At 40.9% G+C, this 25,734-nt stretch overlaps 2 protein-coding genes across 3 annotated transcripts in view; one reads left to right on the top strand and one right to left on the bottom strand.

The window, feature by feature from the left end:
- Window positions 1-449: 449 nt before the first annotated feature.
- gfpt1 (glutamine--fructose-6-phosphate transaminase 1) lies at window positions 450-15,047 on the top strand. The gene is made up of 19 exons (XM_005922676.3): window positions 450-553; window positions 2,537-2,644; window positions 3,344-3,451; window positions 3,585-3,710; window positions 3,794-3,852; window positions 3,938-4,072; window positions 4,160-4,221; window positions 4,412-4,491; window positions 4,577-4,685; window positions 4,790-4,953; window positions 6,671-6,766; window positions 7,026-7,123; window positions 7,325-7,445; window positions 7,720-7,877; window positions 10,656-10,770; window positions 11,224-11,351; window positions 11,451-11,618; window positions 12,054-12,215; window positions 13,190-15,047. Exons 1-19 carry the CDS (start codon window positions 547-549, stop codon window positions 13,232-13,234), a joined length of 2,049 nt encoding a protein of 682 aa, XP_005922738.1. The 5' UTR covers window positions 450-546; the 3' UTR covers window positions 13,235-15,047.
- The window catches only part of antxr1a (ANTXR cell adhesion molecule 1a), a 30,230-nt gene continuing 17,885 nt past the window's right edge, over window positions 13,390-25,734 (bottom strand). Inside the window, exons 16-18 of one of the 2 annotated variants that reach the window (XR_315825.3) lie at window positions 24,116-24,196; window positions 18,363-19,218; window positions 13,390-18,204 (exon numbers count right to left, since the gene is read on the bottom strand). Coding sequence is in view for 1 of the 2 variants with exons in the window: in XM_005922678.3 (XP_005922740.1) it covers window positions 18,844-19,218; window positions 24,116-24,196 (456 nt within the window). In the remaining variant the exon portion in view is untranslated. Of the gene's footprint in view, window positions 19,219-24,115; window positions 24,197-25,734 lie in introns of both variants that reach the window. The other variant, XM_005922678.3, reaches the window with a different exon arrangement.

Raw genomic sequence — 25,734 nt, 5'->3', positions numbered from 1 at the left:
TACCAATAAGGTCAGATGATCCAGGGTGGTGGCACATGAACAGAGCGACCAAAAGAAGGTAAAATAGAAAGTGGGTATTTTCCACTAAAATTATATAGACCATTTAAACTATGTAAGACCAAAAACCATAAAAGGCAATTTTGCATATAAAATTTTTAAAAAGCATTGGTGGATTTCTACTGAGGGACGTTGTACCTCAGTAATTCTAAAATCGCCAGAGCATACACAGGCTTTTGGGCCTTTTTAGCAATATTTTCCTTCCACGGCCAGTAGAAAGCACAGGCCTTCCATTGTGGGCCGATGTTGACTCTAGCAGCAGCAGGATCTGCAGGATGTTCCGGCTGCGAATCGCATCCTGATGCCACGTCAGAAATGCGTACGTCTGTAGGCGCAACCTGAATCGACAGACCTCCCGACCAATCAGAAGGCGCCATGGAAGAACGCGGTTGGCTATGATTCATAGGAACCATCGGGGGCGGAGCTTATTGACAGGCGTTCCCAGCTACCGACTTCAGAGTAGCTGTAACTGGCAGCAGAACTGTAGCCATGTGTGGTGAGTAGTGCATTTATTCTATATTTATACTAATTGGCGCTGAATGTGTGTGGTTCACGTTTCACCAGAATAGCTAGCTGAATAGTTATTCAGCTATTGCCATGTTAGTTTGAGGATAAATGCTGGAAATGAGCTAGGGGAGGCTAAAGTGAGTTTTGTATGGCCAACATGATGTTGCTAGCCAGCTAAATATAAACCGGTCTGTGTTTTTCCGTTTTACTCTGAAAGCTGCTTGATGTGGGATAACACGATCGAGCAGCAGAGTCGATATTTGAGTGCGACATTAAAATGGTAACCTGCTTTACGACGTTATTACCAGCCGAGTAAGTTTCCAGTAGCTAAATCTCTGTCTGTTACTGTGGTCTGTGGATCTAGATAACTGTGACAGAGACCTTGGAAAACGAGTTAGGTTCGTTGTTATTATAAAAAATGAAAGTGTAACTAGATGATCTGTGTTCTTTGGGATAATACCATACCATACCACCTTTATTTATAAAACACTTTAACATATAAACCAGTGTCCACAAAATGCTGTACATATACAAATAGCATAAACAAAACATAAAATCAAATATGTTTTTTTAAGTCAAATTGAGTCAACCCCTTAAAAGAGTGCCAAAGGCTTTAGCAAATATTGTACTATATAATACTGGTGTATCGCTGTGAATTAACGTCAGTCTTTCACTGTCTATATGACGCCAGTGGTCATAATCAGTTTGATGCTTTCTAATCCTGTCCTGTCTCCGCCGTCTCCATCTATCTCAGTCCTATGACTGATACCTGACATCTGTTTTCTCTCACTGTTATCACAATCAGAGCACTTCCATAACCAAGCCACCTTGCTATCAATATCTCTTGTCACAGTAAGGTGCCACTTTGCTTAGGTTAACCATTAAGCACTGATTATTTGCAGAAGGGTCCCTTTTGTCTCTCTTTACCCCTCAGTGTCCACCCCCATCACTTGCTTTTCTGAATGAATGCTCTGTTGAGCCAGGATGTCCACTGGTTAGTGTTTAGCCCTGTAACAGGGCTGCACTTTATGCCCACTCCTTTTGCCATTCATGGTGTCACTCCTTTCTGTGTGTATTTGTTATTAGACTGGATGACAGATGTTTTAGGGAGGAAATTCTCATTATTTATGGAGGTTGCCAATAAAATGCTGAAATCTTGATTTACACTGGCCTGTTTCTGTATGGTAATGGTCTCTCACTTGGGTTAGTAATCACACACAAATAAATCTCAAGTCTTAGTGACAAGGTAAATATCTTAAAATGATTTACAGATGGGAAACAGAAACATCTCGCGTCTGATTTTTGTCATTCCTTTGACAATTCCCCTACCTCTGCTTTACGTAGGCAAGAGGTTATCTTAGGGAAACGGCAGGTCTATATATGTATACCTAATTGTCTTTAAACGGGTCTATCTGCCAAGAGATAACTATATCAGGTTTTCCAGTGCCTGTATGACTTGTTTCTCATGTGTTACATTAGTTTGTCTGGCACTGAATGTGAATAGCAGCAGATCGACAACTCCCAGTAATTCTTGGCCTGCTACACCAGGAAGGAGTCCAATTACGTTCTCTGTGGTTTCACCAGCCACCTTTACGTAATCATTGTCATCATAAATAGTTTCGTTTTAAGATTTAAAATTGTTTTAAAAACAATTTCTAACTCAAAATGAATCCAAAGCTTGTTTAAAATAAAAACCAGCTGATGGGATAAATCCATGCAGCATACAGATTGTGAGATGTCCTTTGGCATCGGAAAAAACCTTTTAAATACTGTAATAGTGACTTCAGCCAACCTTTACCAAACCGACATGAATTAAACATCACTCTCAAATGTTACAGGGGTATTAGTCTGACAGGCATTTCAAGTGATCTGCCCTTCCAACTGCAAATAAATAAATAAAAAATCTCCTTTTGGTAGCACAAATTCTTTATAAAGAAAAGCTTTCTAAAACATTATTCCCTCCTTCCCCAAGGAATCTTTGCCTATCTCAACTACCACGTGCCAAGGACTCGCCGTGAAATCCTTGAGATCCTCCTTAAAGGTCTACGTCGTCTGGAGTACAGAGGCTATGATTCAGCTGGTAAGGAAAAGAGAGACTCATCACCAACAAGTTCTGCCTTTTTTTAAATTGTGTTTTGTTTTTCTTGTGTTCAGACCTCAGAGGTTACTCAAGAAATGCCAAAATGTTGTAATAGTTTGTTGGTCTCCAATGTAACATTAATGCAGCAACTGTCCTGAAAGTCACACTTGATGTTTTGTTTTTCAGTAATACATGCCAACACTAATGACTTGTGCCTGATTTATGCTTGCGTGTGGTTACGTGTTGATTAATGTGTGGTTGTGTCCCGGTGTTTTATATACGGTGCCAACAGATGCTGGGATTTTTGTTTTTCTCCTGGTTCCTCGCTCTTTGTTCTGCTCAGTTTTATGTTACATTATTATTATTATTTTGTTTTTTTGTTTTGTTTTTTTGTTTTCTGTGGAGGCAGTTATATTTATCCCTCTGGTTTTCCACTTCTTTGTACTTTCCCTCACATCCATTTTGGTAGTTTCAGCAATCTTCTTCAAGGAATCTGCTGTCTGACCTTGTATTTACACTATGATTATTTTTCCATATACTGAGTAAATAATAGTTTTTTTTTCTTTCAGTTCTTCTCAGACATTGGACCAAAAAGAAGACTTTACTTACATAATAGTAATACCACCGTTATACCTAATACCTACGGCCTTGCCATCTTTATGATTCAGCTATTTCTAACTTTTTTAAAAATTTCATTAGGTGTTGGAATTGATGGGGGCAACAGCAAAGATTGGGAGGTCAACGCCAGATCTATCCAGCTGATCAAGCAGCGTGGAAAAGTGAAGGCCCTGGATGAGGAGATCCACAGTAAGCTGAGATTGTTGCTCGTTTAGAGAGAACTAATAGTTGACCGAATCCTCAATTTCCCTTCCTGCACGCTGTGGTGCAATTTGCATATTTAATGTCGTCTGTCTTGGGGGTGTGTTTGTTTGATTTATAGAACAGCAGGATATTGACCTGGATGTGGAGTTCGATGTCCACAGTGGCATTGCCCACACTCGCTGGGCCACTCACGGTGAGCCCAGCCCAGTCAACAGTCATCCACATAGATCTGACAAAAACAATGGTGAGTGATGTTTCAAGTTGGTACAGAAACAGCTAAATGTTTGATTCTGTGTTAAGTTTCTGACAGTCCTCTTTGGTTTGCAGAATTCATAGTCATTCACAATGGCATTATCACCAACTACAAAGACCTGAAGAAATTCCTGGTGAGCAGATGTTTTTCATTAATATTTCTTGATGTGTTTTCATTGTTCCGATTTGTAAAGCGAAATCATTTTCTCGTTTCTGTAGGAGAGCAAAGGTTATGAGTTCGAGTCAGAGACTGACACAGAGAGCATCGCCAAGTTGGTGAAGTACATGTATGACAACCGGGAGAGCGATGACATCAGTTTCGCCACGCTGGTTGAACGTGTGACTCAGCAGCTGGTAAGGACTTGCTAATGTACACCAAAGATGCAAAAGCAATCAGACAGTAAAAAGATCTGACTTCCTGTTTGACCTGCTGCCTTGCAGGAAGGAGCTTTTGCACTGGTCTTCAAGAGTGTCCACTATCCCGGCGAGGTGGTTGGTACAAGGTAAACTCACACACTGATGGCTGATCTTAAATCTCCTAAAGTGACGTCTAAGACGGGTCAAAATGTATACAATACATTTTGAAGTCTGACAGTATAAGAAACCTTTCTGCGATGCCATTCTGATGAGACCATATACTGGTAAAATATCAGGATGTGGTTTAAAATGAATATTTTCTTGTGGTTTATACAGGAGGGGAGGTCCTCTGCTGATTGGAGTGCGCAGTGATCACAAGCTGTCCAGCGATCATATTCCTGTGCTCTACCGCTCATGTAGTTATAGTTTCTCTTTCTAGTCAAATGTATCCAAATGTGGCTGGATGAAATTGCCTGAGGCCTGTTTTCTTTTACATCCCAGCTACTAAAGACAAGAAGAGCTGCAGCACCCTACCCAGGACAGACCAGGACACCTGCCTGTTTCCAGTAGATGAAAAAGCGGTGGAGTACTATTTTGCATCTGATGCGAGGTAAGCAGATACTGCCAGAGTGCACAACGATGTTCTTTATATGCCTGCTTTATGCGTGTATCAAAAATCAAACGTTTGATGTGGTTTCTGATCTGCCACAACAGCGCGGTGATCGAGCACACAAACCGGGTGATCTTCCTCGAGGACGACGACGTAGCCGCCGTGATGGATGGCCGGCTGTCGATTCACAGGATAAAGCGCACAGCTGGAGACTACCCAGCCCGTGCCATCCAGACCCTGCAGATGGAACTACAGCAGATCATGATGGGTGAGTGGAGGGACGAATTCTCTTCACAACATGCATTCCTTTCCCACACTAATGGTCAATAAATCATTTATACTGTGCCATTGATTTAGTCTCAAATCCTGTTATTATCCTGCAAGTCATAATCAATGACCAGCTGCTTACATAGTTTGGCTTGCTTTTAACGGTTTGCCCTGAGGTTGTTCTTGTTATCATCCAAGTCGTTACACTCTTGCTAGATTAGCAGCACCACCAGAGAAACCACTGTTGGTAAAACAAACCACTTTGCTTTAAGATGTTATTACTCCCATCTTCCCTTCTTGACCCGAGTTGAAATATTATGCTAGGTTTGTAGTAAGACAGCTGTTTCCTTCTTTTTCAACATTTTACTCCAGCCCCAGGATTTGAACTCAAACAAAGGGGGAAAACATTTAAATTTTAGCTTTAATGTGAAGCCATTAATATCCTATGTATAGAACAATGTGCAATTTGTGGCTTTTTTTTTTTTTTAAAGTACAGTTCCTCTTACTAATGCTTAGACAAATGCACCCAATAAAAAGCATTTCTCAGTGTTTAATTGTTGTTAAAGAAAAACAATTATTTTCCCAAGTCAACAAAGTTAAATCGTTCACTTATGGGAATTAGGACACATTTTTATTATTGCATTATTTTCCCTTTTTTCGTGTATAAAATCATTATAAAAACCACACAATCATGTAAGTTTATTCTTGGGACAGTTTTGCATGCAAAACAGACCTTTACGCATATCGACTTCAGGTCTGTAAGAATATGACAAATCTATAATCAGTCAGGATTAAATTGCTTCCCAGGGCTGTTAGGTAATCCTGACTGACTTTATGTTTGTCAGACCCTGATGAGGACTTGGAGTCGATGTGCATAAGGTCTGTTTTGCATGCAAAATTGCACCAAGAATCACCTTGTTACATGCACTTAGTTATCGGACTACCTGCGGATATGATTTTTGAATTGAAGTATTTCATCTATCCTGCTGCTGTGTCCTTGAATGAGGAACATGAGTCTAAGAAGTTTGCTCAGTATGAACACAGCTAAAAAAAAAAAAAAAAGGAGATTAAATCTCATGGTTACTGTCTATATTTTCTTTTTTCTTCATTTTCACTGACTTTTCCTCAGCAGTCCAGTAGAGGGCAGAGGTGAGCCGGTGTTGGCTGCACTCGACATTCCTTTGTGGTCCTGTCATTACTCAGCCTCTCTCCTCTCATTTCCTGGTTTTTTCTTCTTCTGCTGAATAACCTAATTCGCATGACCCAAATTGCTCTCAAACGGAGGCTGAAACGCACTTGCATATAGACATATATATTTTCTTTACCGTCACGGTTTTTAATTGATAGGAAAACATTATCTCCCTAATGTTTTTTGTACGTTTTATTTCATTTGAGGCATGACTCATGCTATGGCTCCAAATATCTTAATAGAGAAAGAAAGTTTACCCAATAAGTACTCTCATTTCCAGGAAGGCCTGATTGTCAATAAAACACAGTGAGGACGTTTGTTTTTGCTCCTTCAGGAGGCTGTGGTTTGCATTCTCGGACGCTTAATACATGTAAACAAAACCTCTCTCGTTCGGTTGAGTTCATGTGGGTTTTATGGGGCTTATAAAAAGTCTATCACTGAGTGCTTAACTGGTATTTACCTTTTCTTCTTTTCTTTTTTTTGACTAATTCTGGAAATGTTCCCGTGATATCTGATCCTCATTTTACAGGCAACTACAGCTCCTTCATGCAGAAGGAGATCTTTGAGCAGCCAGAGTCTGTTGTTAACACCATGAGAGGGAGAGTCAACTTTGACAACAACACAGGTTGGAGCACTGCCTTATTATTATATTTACCAAGACAAGAAATGACAATTCCTCAAAAATGTCAATCTTTGGCTTTCACTGTAGTCTTTAGCGTCAAGTAATTTAGTTTTGCATGTGCAACTACCTTTAGTTCATTATAATAAGGCTCAAGGACGCCCTATAAAAGTTTTACAGCTATAAGTACATTTTTTAAGTGTAAAATATCCCATCTCTCCTGAGGGGTGTTTGTGGTCTTTGAGCAGTTTGTTGTGCTTTTCAGTGACACTGGGTGGACTTAAGGATCACATCAAAGAGATTCAGAGGTGTCGCCGACTTATCCTCATTGCTTGTGGCACCAGCTATCATGCAGGAGTAGCAGTGAGTAGTCTTTTGTTTAACCACCTTTTGTTCATTGGTGCAAAGTCCCGTCATAAAAATAATCAAACTGAATCAAAGAGGAAAATATGACAGGAAATATGACACCTGTGTTGTGGTATGAGCTTCGTGTCCTGCCACACTCTACGCTCTGTGCACAGCTGGCACGTTTTCACAAATCGATGCTGTTGTTTTTTTTCCCAGACCCGCCAGGTGCTGGAGGAGCTGACCGAGCTGCCTGTCATGGTGGAGCTGGCCAGCGACTTCCTGGACAGGAACACGCCTGTTTTCCGAGACGATGTCTGCTTCTTTATCAGCCAGTCAGGTGTGGAGACCAGTGCCATCTGGACTTGATCTGTGGCACATTCCCCATTTGTATTCCACTTTCTATTTGGGGGCTCTTCTTGATTTATCTTTCTATGTGCTCAACTTTTTCAAAATGCTGAGTCAAAGTTTTTGAAACCTGTGGATTATTTTTTTCTGTAAAGCTGTCTTAAATCAGACTAGTTTATGGTGCAAAAGTCAGTAAATCAGTTTTATTGTGTGAATTGTTACGTTCCATAAACGGGTTGTGTTTTCTATTTCTGCCGACCCCGCAGGGGAGACCGCTGACAGCCTCATGGCCCTGCGCTACTGTAAGGAGAGGGGGGCTCTGACTGTGGGCGTCACTAACACAGTGGGCAGCTCCATCTCGAGGGAGACTGACTGTGGCGTCCACATCAACGCCGGGCCAGAGATCGGAGTAGCGAGCACCAAGGTATACCATGGCAACCGTGGCTCTAATTAACTCTGCGGTTTTTATGAGTGCAGCTTTTATGCACCGTGGACGTGGAAAACCACAACATGCATTTATTGTGTCACTGGAGATTGAAAGGATACTTCTTACATTAACCTCTTGAGGTTAGATTATATCATGCTACACAGCTTTACCAAAATTACTGTTATTATTATCTTGCTATCTTTGAAATGGCTACTTTAAACACAGGGACCAGGTCTGTGACTCCTTCATAGCAACTTATATAAAGAGTGATAAAATGGTGATAAGACAGAGTCAGTCTGTAATCATTTTGAGGGGTGAATGGGGCCAAGTTGCCAATTACATGCAATCTGTGTGTGATAATATGGCGATTAACTGTGATAAATCAACCAAAATAGAAAATCTGTTGCCTTTTACATACAAATAAATTCACATTAACTGCATGCATTTAGCCAGAACCTCATAGATTTTGAAGAGAAAGTCAGAAGTTGCTCCACAAATATCGGCATAGTTGCTGTTGGATGACGATTTCACTGCATAATGAGGCAGGGGCTCAGGAATCTTATATAGCAATATAACCAGGATACAACCAGTTGAGTGGACTCCGCCTTTCAAATGTTCACCAATGTGTCTGACGGTGATTGCAGTCAGTTGGAGCTGGAGACAGGTTGCCAAACTACTTGCAACCAGTTGCAGGCTCCAAATTTTTTTTTTTTTTAAATCAGTTCACTGGGCAGCAACCAAGTTTCCAGCCATAGAGTTTTCCTACTCATTCTATTTAAACTCCAGTGAGACTGAGTCATTAGTGATGAAGAGGAATGTACTGCTGGGTGTGTTTTCACCTTGTTGTGGCAGGCTTGGATGTGGATGATTGAAAACAGCACATTTCCTTGGAGTTGAAGTGAATGCTTATTGCTCCATTTAAAAAAGCAATATACTCATTTTTCTGCTTTTGTCTATGACAATATTTTCAGAGGCAACACACCAAATGAATTTGTTACGTTCAAGTTAGAAAAATAGCGCATGATTTCTTTGATTTGTTGTAACTGAGCCTTTGATGCTTAGCTAAAGTACTGTACACCAGTTAATTGTAACATCTCATAAATGAACTCGACGCTCGCTGACTCTGAATGAAACCCAGATGAAAACTCCATTGCAATTCTGGTCCCGCCTTTTGGAAGTTGACGTGGTCCTCCACTGTTATCCCAGAGGGAGTTAAAGAAGCCTGATTTTCTCATCTCAGCTCATGTAAACCTTGGACACTTGGTTTCATGCCCCTCCCACCCCCTCACCGAAAGCATTTGCCAGCTGGGATTTGAGCAGAGGAGTTGAAGCCCCTGCTCTTTCTAGGGAGCATAGAGAGAGAGAGTTAGGAAAAGTGGAGCAGGTCCTTCCCTGCCCCAGCTCTTGGCTCAGTGACTCTTGTGTTGCTCCAAAGTCCCAGAGCACGCCTCAGAGACGCCATCATTTACTGCTCGGCTGGCAGGGCCACACACCCACACCCACCTCAACCGAATGTTGCACATTAAAAACCAAGTTTATCAAAACACTGACTTGGTTTGCAACTAATCACATGCTGAATCATCCCAAATTCATATATTTGGTCTCAATTTTCTGCTTTTTCATGCTCATAGGATTTTTTTTAAACTTTAAATGAGGGAATTTCCAATTCCTTTGTTCATATTCAAGATTCATGGCATAAATTAGCACTAAAAGACAAAACACTTTGATGCTATCATGAGGCAGATCCTTCTGGCAGGTCAGCCGACAGTAAATGAGAGAAGACTGCTTTTGAATTACATAACTCTTTCCACTGGGAATTTACAGGATTACAAAGTTTGTTTTCTAGATCACAGCTGTTGTGTTTTCTTTATGTTTCAGCTGTGTATGCATGCATGCTCACATTTGCAGGGTCAAAGTTGGCACATTGTGCATCAGGAAAGCACTGACAAGTTTGAAAGTATGAATATGGAAGAGATCAACGGTTGAATATGTGGATTAAATATGTTGCCACAGCTCTGAAGGACTACGATTTGTGTGTTGTTGTGAAGAAAAAAGAAACGGTGTGTAAAGGTTTTACAGCTATTTTCTTGGCCCTGCACATTGGCATTTCTGAGTCCAGAGAGTCTTGTGAATTGACTTGGCTTCTCTCAGACTCTGATTGAATCTCCTAAATGAGCATGGAAGACCTCCAAACGTGCTCGGAGATGAAGGAAGGAGAGGGTGCGGGCGGCGATGACGGCAGGCACAGAGTCTCAGATGTGTTGAGGTTATAAGAAGCGACATTTCCAGAAGGATCAGACATCATCTGTGGTATATGTGGCTACAAAGGTTTTTAGGATGAGCAGCACTAACTTAACTGCGTGTGTTTTGTTTTTTTATAATGCTGCTTGATGTGTATGAAAACCCACCTCTCCATATTTCATCTGGTGCAGATTATAAACTGGAGACCAAATTTGCAATCAAAACAAAGCGAAAAAGGACATGGCTTCATAATCTGTACCGAAAGGCTCAAGTCGTGATCTGGTCGCTGCTTCGTTGGTTCGATATTGAGCTGCAAAATAGGAAATCTACCATTCCCTCTAGAAATGAGGTCACAAGCAAGCAAGCTTTGACTGTGCAGTGGTGGCGGTCCACTTTGTGACCTTCATGCAAATAGTTAGGGAGCAGTTGTTTTCTTTATTAGTCAGAGTAGAGACAGACAAAGAAACCGCATCTTAGCAATTGTGTTACAGTTAATAAATATTCTACTTTCTCTGTTGTGTTTTTCGTCTTCAGGCCTACACCAGTCAGTTTGTGGCCTTGATCATGTTTGCCCTCCTGATGTGCGATGACAGGATTTCAGTGCAGCCCAGGCGCCGTGAGATAATCCAGGGCCTAAGAGTGCTTCCAGGTAAGTCACACCACATGTGTTGTAATTCAGCCAGAGAAGTCTTGATCATATGTGAAGTTTAAACACAAAAAGACTGGAAAAACTAGCTCTCAGACCCAAGATCAAGCACATCCACAGCCTGTTTTAGTTTTGTTTTTGTTGGTGGACAAACTTAAACGGCAACAAAAGGATCAGAAGACGAGAGAGAGCGGGAAGGGGGGCAGACGGATGAATAGCTTTAGATTTTGGCGTTGGGCTCTTGCATGACTCTGTGAATCTAAAGCACATGATAGCATGTCCCCAATAGTAACCTAATAAGGAATGTCTGGCTCGTCTGCCACTCCCTGCCCAACATTAGAAGCTGAGTCTAGGTTCATGTTGCTGCAATATTTTTTTCATATTTTGTCACTGCCAGTCAGCCTCTTGAAACAAGAAAAAAAAAAATGTGTGTGTGTGTGTGTGTGTGTGTGTTAGATCTGATTAAGGAGGTCCTCAGTTTGGATGATGAAATCCAGAAGCTGGCAACAGAGCTGTACCAGCAGAAGAGTGTGCTCATCATGGGCAGAGGCTACCATTACGCTACCTGCTTGGAGGGAGCACTGGTGAGCACATGCGAGTTTATCATCTGACAGCTTGATTGTTAATTTCAGCGTAGGCTTGCATTTATCTAAAGTCTGGATGTTTTTTTTATTCCCCTGCAGAAAATCAAGGAAATCACGTACATGCATTCAGAGGGTATCCTGGCAGGAGAGCTGAAACACGGCCCGCTGGCCCTGGTGGATAAACTCATGCCGGTGATCATGATCATAATGAGAGACCACACTTATGTCAAGTGTCAGAATGCCCTGCAGCAAGTTGTTGCTCGCCAGGTAAGAATCGCACATGGCGCATGTTTTGTGATCAGCCTTATTGTAATGTCGGTGTGTTGGTTTATTTTATAATCCAGTCACAAGTGATCAGCCCAGATTGTTTAGTTGCCTGAAATGCTCAAACAAACTCTGACAAATAAAAACTAAATGTGACGCTTTACAGTGTTTATTATATCGTGGAAAATGACTAAGTGAGTTTATTTGAATCCATTTAAGTTTTTTCCTTTCTGAAAACTGTTTGCATCATAACTCATTAAGTTCAAACCCCGAAAGTATGTTGACCACTGCGTCACCTCTGGCCCTTCAACTCAGTCGGTGAAAGGGGAGAGGTTGATTCAGCGCATCTCCATCATTGTGCAGTAAACAATCTGCAACAGATGTTGGTTTAGAGTTGTGAAAACTCACACTATATTCATCTCTTTGTTTCATTTACAGGGTCGTCCTATTGTGATCTGCGACAAGGACGATCACGAAACCATTAAAAACTCCAGCCGCACCATCAAAGTGCCTCACTGTTTGGACTGCCTGCAGGGCATCCTGAGCGTCATCCCTCTGCAGCTGCTGTCCTTCCACCTGGCTGTCCTCAGAGGCTACGATGTAAGTGCTTTCCCTTCAGGATCAGCAACAACTCTCAATCCAGCATGCTTCTTAATTCAAACATTTCTTGGAGATACCATTTTCCCAAGTCATTTCCACTCTTACAGTCATCATCAGTATACCTGTGTTTACAGGTGTAGTAAGAGTATGATTGTGTAAAATACGTCGATGATTCGTTTCAGGACATAAAAGAGGACAGTTGTGCAAAAGATTCTAGAGCACAATATAAATGAGATATTCTGTTATTATTAGCCTGTCACTGATCATCTAGCGCTGTCGCTCAGGACTGCTTTGTAAGCAGAAACACTGCCAGAATAAACGTGCAGTGTTTATATCTGTAAATCAGCATGTCCCCAACTCGCTTGAAAATGTAACCTACTTTGTGAACGATGTAAACTGGCAAACTTGGTGGTGAAGGTGATGACGATGTGGTTAGCTGCCACACTGAAAGAATTATAGTGAAATGTAAATAACCTCCATCTGTGCGCGAATTCCGACCTGCGATTGTTTCATTTATTGGCAAAGCCCACAAGCTGTTACTGATGTTTGTGCTGGTGCTGCAGAACTGACTTAGATGTGTTGTCCCCTTGATTTCCTGTTTTTGAGGAATTTTAAAGGTCAAAGTGAGCAGCTTAACTCAAAGTCAGCATCTAAGTGAGTTTTTCAGAGCATTTCAGAGAAACGTCCTGGCCGTGCAGCTCTGTAGAACAAACAGCTCCACCACACGCATGCCCTGTGTTTTATGTAATTTTGTCCGAGGGGAGGAGAAGCGCTCTGGACAGGACATGTGTGATAATTACAAGAGCAGTCCTGCCAAGCCGCCATATCTCTGGCTCGCAGATTAAAGTATGTTTTTGTTAAGATTTGTATAAATCATACTCGGGTGTTTTGACAGCAGCATTTAGTCAACAGCAGCAACAGTGTCCTTTTCATCTGCAAGGCTATTGATTGTCTGCTCCTCTGTTTAAACGCAGGTGGACTGTCCAAGAAACCTGGCCAAGTCCGTGACAGTAGAGTGAGCCGCACCATTCATCACTAACAACAAAAGCTTGGCATAGACACACATTCAAGCACAGACCCCAAAGGAAGCGTCTGTGTGAAGTAAACCATCAGAAGATGACGTCCTGTCCTGTGTCTTGTGTGTCGTGGCTCTTTTTTTTTCTTCTTTTTTTTAATGCAGTCTTTCAGTAATCGCTCTTGTATCTCACTGTTGTGTATTATCACAGTGTTGCATTGTTTCTTTTATCAGAAAGCTTTGATAACATTTGTTTTTTTTTTGTTGTTGTTGTTGCCGGTGGCAAGGAATGGGTTGGGAATGACGTATAACGTGCATATCACTTTTTCGGGGGTGAACCTGTATCAACCTTCGCTGGCCATTTATGGGCATGCCTTCCATGTTTATCTGTTGCTGATTGGGCTCTCTGGAAGCTGATGTTAAAGCTGACAGTAGTTTACGCTTTAAAGACCTCACTGGCTCATTTTCTCTTTTAGTGCAATGATTTGTAGTTTAGTTGGGATTTTTTTTTCCTTGGCAGCTAATCATTCAAAGTGTCTTTACTCCACTGTTGAAGTAAACCACAGTCTTGAATCATTCCAAGCCACAGGTCATCGCTTCTTCATAATTGCAGTGTGGTTTTGATACACTTTCCCCTCTTGGATTTTCTTCTGAGGACACGCAGCAAAGAGCAGCATCAAATGTCCGATCAGAAAAAGTTTGTGAATACTGTCATAAATCTTCTAATGTTGCTGTGTGTAAGCCCAGGAATTCGGTTTTTTAAACTCTGGTTTTGGTCCACTCAGTTAATGAGAGGAACCACCTACACCAGAGTCTGAGACGTCGCTCGTTCACTCTTTCCTATTTTTCTCGACACGATCCTGTTACTGTAAACGCTCTCTGGGTGCAGTTTAGCGTTTCATTCTCGTGTGGGACTTTTCGCATAAAGGTTTCTTTTAATCAATAAACTGAAGTAATGCAATTGAGATAAAGTTGCGAACCTGAAGTAGAGGCAGTCGCCAGCCCACACCTTGCCACCGTCATTTTGCAATCTTGGGACCATTTGTAGCTTTTCTTCTTTCTTTTTTTTCCTCCTCTTGTTACATTTGTTTGTTAATTGGTTTTTTGGAAGGAATTTTATATTATTGAAGTTACTCTTTCATTTAAAATGTTAATGTTACTGTCATCTGAAATGTCAAACCAAAAATCTGTCTCTGGTGGCTTTGGCAATCATAAACCAAATCTCTTTTTTTCGGTTTCACTGTTGCTTTTGTAGCCAAACATGAACTGATTTTGCAGATCGTATGCTATGAAGTTATTCTGAGGCCCTGAGGGCACGTATACACACAGTCGCTTGGCAGCATGTCATACTGTAGACGTTGACTTTGGTCAGAAGCCAAATGCCAAGCTGTGTGTCTGTGATCCCAGGTGTCTTTTAAATTCAGAAGCCAAGAAAAAAAGTGACATTGCGCACACACACACACCCACACAGACCCACACACACAGACCCACACACACAGTTATGCAGTAGAGAAAGAATAGGAGCAGCTTTTTTTAAGCCTGCATTCTTTAAGTTTAAAGATATTTATCTTGCATTTACAATCAAGCCTTAACTTGGACTTCATTTTCCCCCCTTGAGCCTTTTCTGAGCCAGTGAAATGTTGTTACAGGTACTTTTGTAACCCACACTCGAAACACTTTTTGATTTACTGTCTGGATGTATTGATCAAGGATGCTGCACTGGATCCTAGCACCATCTGTTGGGTTACAGAGGGAGTGGGAGTACTATTTATTAGTGGAACTGATGCAATAAAGTGTCACGTACGTATCTTTTAAAAGTGTCTGGGAGTTATTGGATTGAGGATTTGTGCGCTTGTGGATTTACGTGACCTAAAATACTGACAGTGATAACAAAAGGTGTCTGTACGATTTTTATTCCAATAAATACGCTGTAGAAATTCAGGCACATTTGGACTTGTCATTAAAATAACGTGTTTAGTTTTTCAGGTGATAGATTGCACAAAGAGTTGAGGTACTGGAGGTATTTAGGGGTAGCTCAAAGTAACGATACGCCGCCGCTGGTGCCAAACTCCAGGAAGACGGACACTATCGGTCTGATGCTCTCACGTAGAGCTGTCACAGTGGAGACGCAGCGTCTGAGGTTGCTCCACAGACAAGGCAGGAGTGAAACTGCCACTTGAACGAGAGCAAAGGACATCAAACACAGAGATAGTGAGAAGCGGCAGAGCGCGGGCAGCACAAGCAGCACTGCCTTGATTGGCTTTAAGGGCTCTGCAGATCTCCTTCCTCCACAGCCACTCGGAGGGCAGCTGTAATTGCTCAAGGTGTGCGATGGAGGCCAGGTGGAGCAGCAGCTTGAGCATGCATGTTGGTCCAAGTCTTCACGTGCCAGGAGCACACCTGCTAGCTTCTGCCTGATGAACGTGTTCAGTTTCAGCAAGACTGAGAGGTAAAGAGTCAAGTTCCTGGTGAAAGCAAGTGCAGCTCTCAGAAGGATTTCATTGCAGAAACTAACCACAACGGCGGCCTCACACGCAGCTGTGGAGTAATTATGGAAAGTAACCACGGCTTTCAGCAGTAACAGCCTCCATTGTCCGAGCATGAGGAGCGTCCTGGGCAGTTTCTCATCTATAAAGAGCATCGTGTGAAGCAGGTAACATCCTCTGTGTAGGAGCCAGACTTTGCTAGTTCTTATAAATCAAAGCGTCACTGCAGCTTTTATCAGTGGGGCTGAATAAGTGTTAGCAGCTGTTGTGACTTTAATTGCAGACAGCTTGGTGTCGTAAGGAGAACGGATTTTCTCTGCTGCAGGCCTCTTGTTAGAAGGGCAGGAATTAGGTGTTATCACAGGAAATGCGTATCTCTAACCATGAACCCTCTATGCCTAAACGTCCTGAAAAACCAAAAGCAGAAACCTGAGTTTCTGTAACTGTAGTCGTTTATACGATCTTGTCAAGACTTGATATTGTGTTTATCTTTTCTTAAAAGTTTAGCATCTTCTGCATAATAAGGGCAGGGGAGCAATCAGCAGGTTCACCCGGTATCTATTAGATGTTTCCTGACGGCGCCAAGTCAAAGTGCAATAAACAGCTGTGTCCTCTTTATCTTCTTTTAGGTTAGGTCTCCTTGTTTATCAGCAGTTGGATCTTTTTAAGTTGCTACTTAAAATCCAACTACTGTGGACTACCAGAAACATCATGTTTGATCACCAAATGAACAAACCTAATGATGTAATTGTTCAAATCTGCTTCATTAGGGTTGGTCAGTTTGAGCCAGCAGCAGTGAACATTAAAGCTGAAGCTTCAGTTAAAATGCTGGTAATTTTATTTTGAAAATCTAATGAATATTCAGTTACATTTACATGTTTACTGTCTGGCAATTCATGGCTGCTTTTGATAACCATCAAACATTTTCTGCCAAATGATTTACAAGAACCCAGTTTTACATTGTGCTGTTTGTATTCTAATGCGATGCTTGCATTTGAAGACATTAGACTGATTTTTATTTTATTTTTTTCCAGATTGAAGTCCTTGTAAACTTTAGACGTGGCTGTGCAGAAAGGTCGCAGTAGATCAATTGTTTCTGAGTTATTCAGTCGAGCCCATCTGACACCAACAACCCTTCCACATACTCTGTTTGGGCTACACCAGGTCGTCTTAACCATGTCTAAATGCCTAAATGCACAGAGTTGCTATGTGAACGCCTGATTAGATATTTGTGTTAACGAGCAGTTGAACAGGTGTACCTAACAAAGTGGCCAATGAGGGTATGTGATTTACTTTAGAAACAGAGGTTAGCAACAGCAACAAAGTTTAAAATTTGCCCGAAATTCTACTACAAAATCTGCCCTCTGATTTGATTCTGTCCTCTTTGTTATTCCCAGATCATCATGATGTCATCACCCTCGACAGGCTTTTTCATTTCTGCAGCCCATGCATATTTCCTGAGGATTAGATTGTTTCAAATATTTTCCTATTCGTGTTGTAACATAATGCAATATATTAACATCTTGAATGAGTTTGCTGCACATGAAGTATTCTCTTCTCTGTTTTTCTGTCACAAGGAATGAGTGAGGGCCTGCAGACATTCACGCAGTGGTAATGTCAGTAGGTAAATGAGAACAGAACAGCTGTACATTTAGTTTGGGAGGTACAGAAAATTGTTTAAAGGAGCCCTGTGGATAAAAAGTGACCTGAGGGAATATTCAGCTAAATGCATTAAAGGCTTTACAGACTCTTGATGAAAGCATACACAGTAAACATGTGGATCAGTGGCTGCTTTTGCTGCCCGGAAGTAAAACAGAATGTTTTTCAAATTAGCATCTGAAGAAAAGAATGAGAAGACGGAGTCAGATTTTATGTAGCTAAACTGCTTCCTTGCTTTTTAAATGAATCGCACACCAGTCTGTGTTTACTGTACAGTACTGACGGGATTGCTAACCATGACGTGATGAGAGTAAAAGCTTCATATCAACATCCACGAAATGGCTTCCATCGTATTTTATTCTCAGAGGAATTAAAGACTTTCTGCAAAAAAAAGTAAAACAAGATTGTTTACTGACTCATCAATGTACAGCACACATAACTGAGCACGCTTATTTGCATTAATAATGTACAACTTTTTTTGAAGCCGTAGGTGGACGAGTAAGACGATGTGCAAAGCTTTTCCCTGATTCCCAGAGTTACCCTCATCTTAACAGACAGATCCTATGCAGCGCTTACCTACAGCTGTAATTAGTCATCTTGGTCAGGTCAGTTCCAGCCATACATCTGGTAAAGCCAAATTTACTGTTTACACCAATGAGCACAGAAAACGGGCCAGACATGGCTCACATTAGGTTGGATGAAAATAGTTTGCGAGTCAGGAGTTGAACACTGGAAGTTCAGATACATTGCATTGCTGTTTCAGTACACTTACTGTCCATGCCGTCATCACCGATGATTGTCTTTCTTTCCCCAAAATGAAGAGTGTGGTCTACACAAGTACAAAGTAAAAAATGAAAGTATTTACAAATGTATAAAAACAAGTACAAATGTTAAAAAACTACAAACGATGATTCGAGCACTTTTGCATGCAAACATTCAAGGATTTAAAAAAAGGATTGTTTTCAGATGCCTCTGCATCATCCTTACTCTGCTGTATGTGGAACATTTGCAGGATGAGTGTTTTTCTTTTCTCTTATATAAAACAGGAACTTTACAGTGGCATTTATTTTAGTGACATGGCCATTCAGAAGACAACTGTACTCCTTCTCTAGGGCCTGTGTATAAAGCTGTTAGTACAAGCTGTTGATCCTCTGCTCGGTCAGAATTCATACAGTCTTCAGTCAAATGTTTTTGAGCCGGCCTGCGTGATCTCATTTATAGGGAATGTCTATGTAATTCAAGCATCCAAGCAATTGCACTGTTGGGCTAGATGTGTACAAAAGTAGACAAATAGCTGAAAACAAGTTCTCGCTCCTCCTCGTCACAAGTCTGAAAGGCTACAGCCTGCTGAGGTTGGCACCTTGTTGCACCTCACTCGTAGTTACAATCAAAGATGGCTATGTGCTGGTGGAACTCTGGATTATGTTTTTCAGTCTTGTGTGACCACCACCTGTCTCCCACCAGACTTCTACAGGCCAGGGCGAGGCGGAGGGCGGGCAGGTGGAGGGGCTCGTCCAGGAGGGGGTCCCTGGGGAAGAGGTGGCAGCAAGCCGGTTGGGCTAGCGCAGGGCAGAGGCGTGGGTGAGAGCGCCGGTGGGGCGGGTATGTGCAAGGTGGTTGGAGGAAGAGCCCGGTTGGGAGGTGGTGTGTAAGGGGGAGGGGTGGAAATGGGTGGAGGGGTTGGAGGCAGCGAGGAGAAGGGCGGCGCGCTGGGAGTCGGTGGTAGGGTGCCCTGCGGTGGAGGTGGATTCCTGCCAGGCGGGTTGTAGATGGGAGATGGGTGATTGTTGAAGTGTGGGTAGCTAGGGGGGGATTTTACACGGGTGAAGTTCATGCATCTGCCCTATAAAATTAAACAGAGTTCAGATTTTGTTAGCAAAGTGGCAAACGTTAAATTTTTTTCCATTAATTGTTCAATCGAAGGCAAAAATTCACAATGAAAATTCAGACATTGAGTCTAAATGACAGAAAGGAAAAGGTCTGGCTCACATCATAGCCTGTATATAGAAGATGGATTTAGCCTATGGGTTTGAAAAGTGAGGCTCATAAAACATTTGCCTAAACCTGCTTTCTTTTGATGATCCAACAAGGTGTGACCTCTAAGGTTGCATAAAAAAAATCTCACTGTGGTGACCCTACTGCTTACTTAGCGTATATTCACTATAAAAACTTTATTAATGATTTTATTGTCTCAGCAGCTAGCTTGAAGTCTAATACGACATTTCAGAACAATAAGATGATATTTGCATTTTCTAAGAGCCAAAGCAAAATTTCATACATTCATAAACTACTGCCATAAAGTGCAAGTACTATATTTTAACATACTATTTGAATAATATCAACTTTGTGCAATAAATCGTGGCTAAAAAGCAGATCAGATCTGCATGAATATATTTAGCAATCTGTCAGTCTACTGTTTATCTCGGCTTTCAATATGCAGAGTGAAAAATATCTACATCTATTTACTCTGGATGAGGCTGTAAAACTTTCTGAAAGTAGTCAGATATGAGTCAGTCTGTTGTTGAAGCTCACTTTTGACCAGTGACACTGATACTGAGTTGTTGAGGATATCCTTACCTTGTCTGTTGGTAAATGCTACTGTTAGCCTCTGTTAGCTACTGTTAGCCTCTGTTAGCTACTGTTAGCCTCTGTTAGCTGGCATTAGTGAAACTTTCTTTGAAGTATATCTAACATTGTGTGACTCTGGCACGTAGCAAATAAACTCTCATATGATGTGAGAATCAAACTGCTTGTCAGAGAGAAAGTAAGATTCATGTTTGCTTCAAGGACACTCATAGGCTTACACGCTTATAACCAGCTGCTGTTTTTGTTTAGCTAGCTCAGTATCTGGACACAGGAGAGTCACATTTCAAATCTGCTGAAAATAAGTAATTGTGACAATATCTGGAATAAATAAGGATGTTTATGCACATTTTTATGTGTTAGAGCAACATCTTCAGTTCAGGAGATTAGCCTGGAAGAGTTAGAGGAAGAGTTTTCTCTTTTCTTTTGCAGCTTGTTTGTTGAGGAGTACCCCTTCTTAGATGATAAAACATAGGTAAGAATTCACATTTCGGGTGCAACATATTTTGGGGAAATAGTCTTATATCCATCTCAGCCATTGCATTCAAGCAAGTGGGGCAACACGGTAGCTTCCACAAAGTGGTGCCAGCTCCTATATTTTTAATTAATTAATTCTAAGTTTATGAGAACGTTAGTACTAACTAAAAACATAGGATCTATGACATTTTTTAAATTTATCTGCTGCTCTTTTTTTTCATTTGATCAAACAATAACTTCAGAATTTGAAGGGTGAAGAACCAATGTCTCCACTTTTCTGAACTTTCTTTGACAAAACACACACTTTCCTGCTTTGACAACTGAATGAACTCACTCTCACAAAAGCCTTTTCCTGTTGTCAGTACACAGCTACATAATGTGTATTTTAATGTCAGCAGACCTTAAAAAATGTGCTGTAATTCTCAGTCCCAGCTTAAATTTTGAGAAGCTATGCACCTATTTCATTGGACAACTTGACCTGCCATCATTTACGCCCATTCAAAATGAAGTGAGGTCATTCAAGGGAAATATACATCATCATCATCATCATACTCCAGAAACAAGTTACACCCCTGGAGCAGCTGCACTCAGTCGACCCAGGAGTTGCAATAGGCTGATAAGGAATGTGTCTCTTATTTAACACTGAGGAGAAATGACTGTTGGGGGAAAAGAAATAGGCCAAATGCTGCATGTTGTACAGTTCATCTTATACTGAATATCATAGATCCTTATGTCTCTTGGGCTCCTGGACTGTATCATACTTGTATCTACATTCCCAGTCAGTCACTACTGAAATATGTGATGGTTCAGTAGCCCAGTAACCTGCTGTGTTACGTCCTCTGATTTTATTTTTAATTACTGAAAAGACCCCAGTCTTTAAGGCTCACAAAAGCAACACGTAACAGGGTTTTTCTCCAGCAACAACTGGATCGGCTGGCTTCCTCCTCCCCGCTGCTGCACTCATTTATAAAAAGGCTTTTAAAATAGACTCCTAATTGCAATCAGAACAAGCTTTCTGCTCAGAAAGTGTTCACTGCTCAGAAAGTACAAACAAGTATTTTTCTTTTCCAGTAAGCTAATGAAAAGCTTTTATAGTGAGGAAGACACACTTCGACACTTTGTTTCTCAGTGAGCTGAGTGCTGGTTAAAACGTCCATAAACTGCATAATGCAAAAAGTACTGTCAAGAGAATGAGCTGCCTAGTTAGTTCTAAATATCCTGTATAATATTTTAGAATAAGCTTGAAAGCTTATTATAAAATGCCTCTCGGGCACAAAAGAGCATCGCAGACGGGCTGAGGCTGAAGTAAAACAGGGTGAAATCGGCTGCTCAGGCTCGTTGCATCCACAATTACAAGTTAAAACTCTATCATGCAAAGAAAAAAGAACACTTATTTCTTGTTTGTTTTTAATCAGGAAACGCCTTGATTATTTTATCAGAACAGTGCCAAACTGCATTTTGCATGTATTACAACACCATGACTGTAGAAAACAAGCCTGATTGCTAAAGTGGCTCACCTACATACCAGACCTTTTACCCTCTAAAAACATCTGGCTCACTTCAAGACAAAAAATACAGCAAAGGAGGCTAAGAAATAGTTTAAAGTATGAATCCTGATAAGTTTGCCTTGAGATGTAATTTCCCATCCTCCTCAGCATGAAATGAGGGTCTTGCTGGACTGTCAGTGTATCTCTTTAAGGAAATGCTGCATAACTGCACTGATGAAGATGAAGAAACCTGACCGTATAATAACACATCAGTCTGAAAATTCCAGAGGCTTATTCATGCCAAACAATTATATTTCTATTGTAACTGCATAAAGTATCAACATTAGGATTTTTGCATCAAAGTAAAAAATTACATTATAGCTGCCAAAAAATGAACTATGGACTATACTGGTGAGCTTTGCTGAACTTGTTAGTAACTGGTTGGTCTGCTGTTTGCCTTTAGAACTGCTTTAATTCTACATGGCATAGATTCAGCAAGGTGCTGGAAGCACTCCTCAGAGATTTTAGTCCACATTACCATGACAATATCACACAGTTGCTGCAGATTAATGTGAATCTCCTGTTTCACCGCATTCCAAAGATGCTCTATTTGATTGAGATCTGCTAATTGTTAAGGCCACTGGAGTTTCGTGAACTCATTATGATGTTTAAGAAGTCATTTTGAGATCATTTGAGGTTTGTGATGTGTCGTGTTATCCTGCTGTCAGATGATGGGTACGCTCTGGTCCGAAAATACTCCAAGAAAATATCCCCGGTACTATTACATCACCAGAGTTCCACCAGAATCATTCATACAGGACTGGATGGATCGAGGCTTTCATGATGTTTATGCAGAATTCAGTACATGCGATTTAAATGTCCCTGCAAAAACTGAGACAACATGTGATTTGTGGCCTTAGATTCTTATTCTCAGCTTACAGGGATGGCACCGGCTGCTGCTGTGGTCTTCAGCTGCTATAAACTAAATCTGTTTTAAGATATGTGTGCTGTGCTTCCAGAGATGCTCTTCTGCATACCTTTGTTATAACAAATGGTTAGCTGAGTTATTGTTGCCTTCCTATCAGTCTGGGAGTTCTCCTCTGACATCAACAAGGCGTTTTCATTTTCCGCAGAGAACTGCTGCTTACTGGGTATTTTATTCTTTTTCGGGCAATTCTGATGGGTTTGAGTAGATCACCATGTCTGCATGCCTAAATCAGTTGCTGCATGACTGACTGATTAGATATGTGAATTAATAAACAGCTGAGCAGCTGTACTTAACAAAATGGCTGTTGAGTTTATAATATGCATATGCATAACATTACAAAAACATGGGTTTAAAAGCATGCATAACTGGTATTAACTGTAGTAACTGGGAGTAACTGGTATTCTCACTAGAAGTTTAAAATAAAAGAAAGGTGGGCTACTAATATTGCTTCCTATTCTCATCTTCAAAATTCTCCTTTATGTTTCAACACCGCTGTGTGTCACTGTGCAAACAATAGTAGCAGCTCCTCCCTGGAATGGCATTTAAAGGCCTATCTTCTAGCAGCAAATCCTGTCTGGGTTGTTATTGAGTCAAATCTGAAACTAGCTCAGTGTACTTTAGATTTACTCAAAACACTTAGGAGTTACAGTAGTTACAGAGAAAATTCTAGAAAATGTAAAAAATGATTGTTTAAATGTGCCAGAAATGTCTTTTCACCCTGTGAGGGTAATGGTTTTAGATCGACACTCTGACCCAGAGAAATGTGAATCATTACATAAACACTTGCGGTGACATTTTTAGACACATAATTCCCGTTTTTCACCGCATACAGACTCTACTGTCTCTGACTTCATGTTAGCTTCCAGCTGCAGCGGTCACTGCACTGTCACCCCCACTGCAGCTGGTCTTTGAGGAATTTCATTTTGTTTTTTCATAATGACTTCACCAAACGCTTTTACATTGCTGCGTACTGTAGCAGTCTAAATCCAATCCCACTGCAACTTTTCCCATGAGTCTCGCTGTGCACACTTCATTGCTTACAGCTGGTCCATTTTCTCAACATTTTCACATACAATCGTTTCAATTGCTAATTTTCATTTGCCAGAAGTTAATGCACAGCCAAGCCTGACGTCAGCCCGTGAAATGCAGAACGATTTACAATGCACGCTCAGTGCATGCCAGTGCAGGGTTGGTGTTGCTCTTACCTTGTCACCTGGATGAGGTCTCATTACAGACACACGGTCGTAGCCTTTTCTTAAAAGCACCCACAATGCATCCAGTTTGCTCTGTGGAAACAGAGAAGAGACCAAAATGTTTAAGAGAATGTAAAATCCTACAAAACATTGGTTTCTGCTTCCAACCCTTGTTTTTTTTTTTTGTTTTTTTTGGTCTTCTTTTTCACACAAGTGACTTCAGCTGCAGTTTAATGTATCGTTTAATTCATCCATTTATCTCAAAGCGACACAGTGAAATGGTTTCAGTCCACTGTAAGTTGGCTCTTCATACTTTTCAGACGCAGCAAATACTTTGAGGATAAGAGCAGAAAAAATGCAGCTGTTTTTGCTCACAAAAACTCCTGGCTGTGGAGCCTTTCTCTCTGGAGGTCAGTCCAACAGAAGTCTGGTTTCTATTAGCAATCCCCTGCTGACTGGGAAGACTTCAGAAAGACTCCTTTAACCCCACGCTGGTCCTGGAGGAATGGAGCCGTGTGCCAATTGTCACCTAAGATTTAATACCCGAACACATCTCGGGCTATTTTCACCAAAACACCATACTCGTACTAACATATCCTCAGCCAGATTAGCATGAAGTAATCTGTGACAGATGCTGTGTTATATGTAGTATGCGCCCCAGCAGAGCTGTTAAAAACCATGATTCCCACACTTCAAATACTTTTTAAACTAATAACTCTCAAATTCTCCAGTATTTACTCATTTTTATGTGGCTCAGTTAAAACTCATATCCTGTTTGCTTTAAGTTGTTTAGGTAACACTTGTGAGGAATGATTCAGCACAACAGTGATAAGCTGTTCCTCAGTACTTCCATGATCACGTCTGACTCAGGACATTATAGTAAAACTCCGTTCCAAAGATGTTCGGGTGCTGAAAACGTATTAGATGTTTAAAGTGAGACATTTTACTATTTTATTTTTATTTTTATTTTTTTAAATATTAGCTCGTTTTGAATTTGATGGCAGAAACACATCTTTTAAAAAAAAGAAAAAAGTGAAAGTGGAAAACTGTTCTGTGGTCAAATTCTTTTTGGAAAACATGAACTCTGTGTCCTTCGAACTAAAGAGGAGAGGGGTCCAGTTTGTTATCAGCGTTGAGTTCAAAAGCCTGCGTCTCTGATGATATAGAGTTGCACTGGTGCCTGTGGTATTAGAACATACATTTGGAAAGGCACCAACAATGCAGAAAGGCCTGTACATGTTTTACATACACTCCCATCCAGATAAAGTATTTTTCAGAGAAGATCTTCCATATATCACTATAATCCCAAACTCTGAGTCTGAGTCTGGGTTCTGAATTAGTCCGCCTGCAGACCAGATCTTTCCACCAATTTAAAAACATTTGGAGCATCATGAAACGAAAAATTCAACTATGTTCTGTCGTGAATAAAATACTGTTAGATGAGATTTTGTTTCATATTTACATTTTACACAGCATCAAAGCTTTAATTTACAAATGTAGTCTTAGATATTGATTACTGAAAACCATCTGGGGCAATGGTTTTCAGTAATCAGTACTGAAAACTGTTTGTGTTCCCTTAGTGAAGCATCATACTGAGTTTCTCAGTAGTTCCTAATGAGTAATCATATATA

This window comes from Haplochromis burtoni, unplaced genomic scaffold (assembly GCF_018398535.1).
Source record: "Haplochromis burtoni strain Fernald_Lab_line unplaced genomic scaffold, NCSU_Asbu1 Contig_62, whole genome shotgun sequence".
NCBI classification, from domain to species: domain Eukaryota; kingdom Metazoa; phylum Chordata; class Actinopteri; order Cichliformes; family Cichlidae; genus Haplochromis; species Haplochromis burtoni.
The sequence above is the reverse complement of the archived record's forward strand: the minus strand, read 5'-3'. Positions and strand labels throughout refer to the sequence as shown.

What these genes read in the sequence shown, in the direction of transcription:
- gfpt1 (XM_005922676.3), top strand. An exon ending in TATTTTGCATCTGATGCGAG is followed by an intron (nt 4,686 to 4,789) that starts GTAAGCAGATAC and finishes CTGCCACAACAG; the next exon opens with CGCGGTGATCGAGCACACAA. An exon ending in GGGCCTAAGAGTGCTTCCAG is followed by an intron (nt 10,771 to 11,223) that starts GTAAGTCACACC and finishes TGTGTGTGTTAG; the next exon opens with ATCTGATTAAGGAGGTCCTC.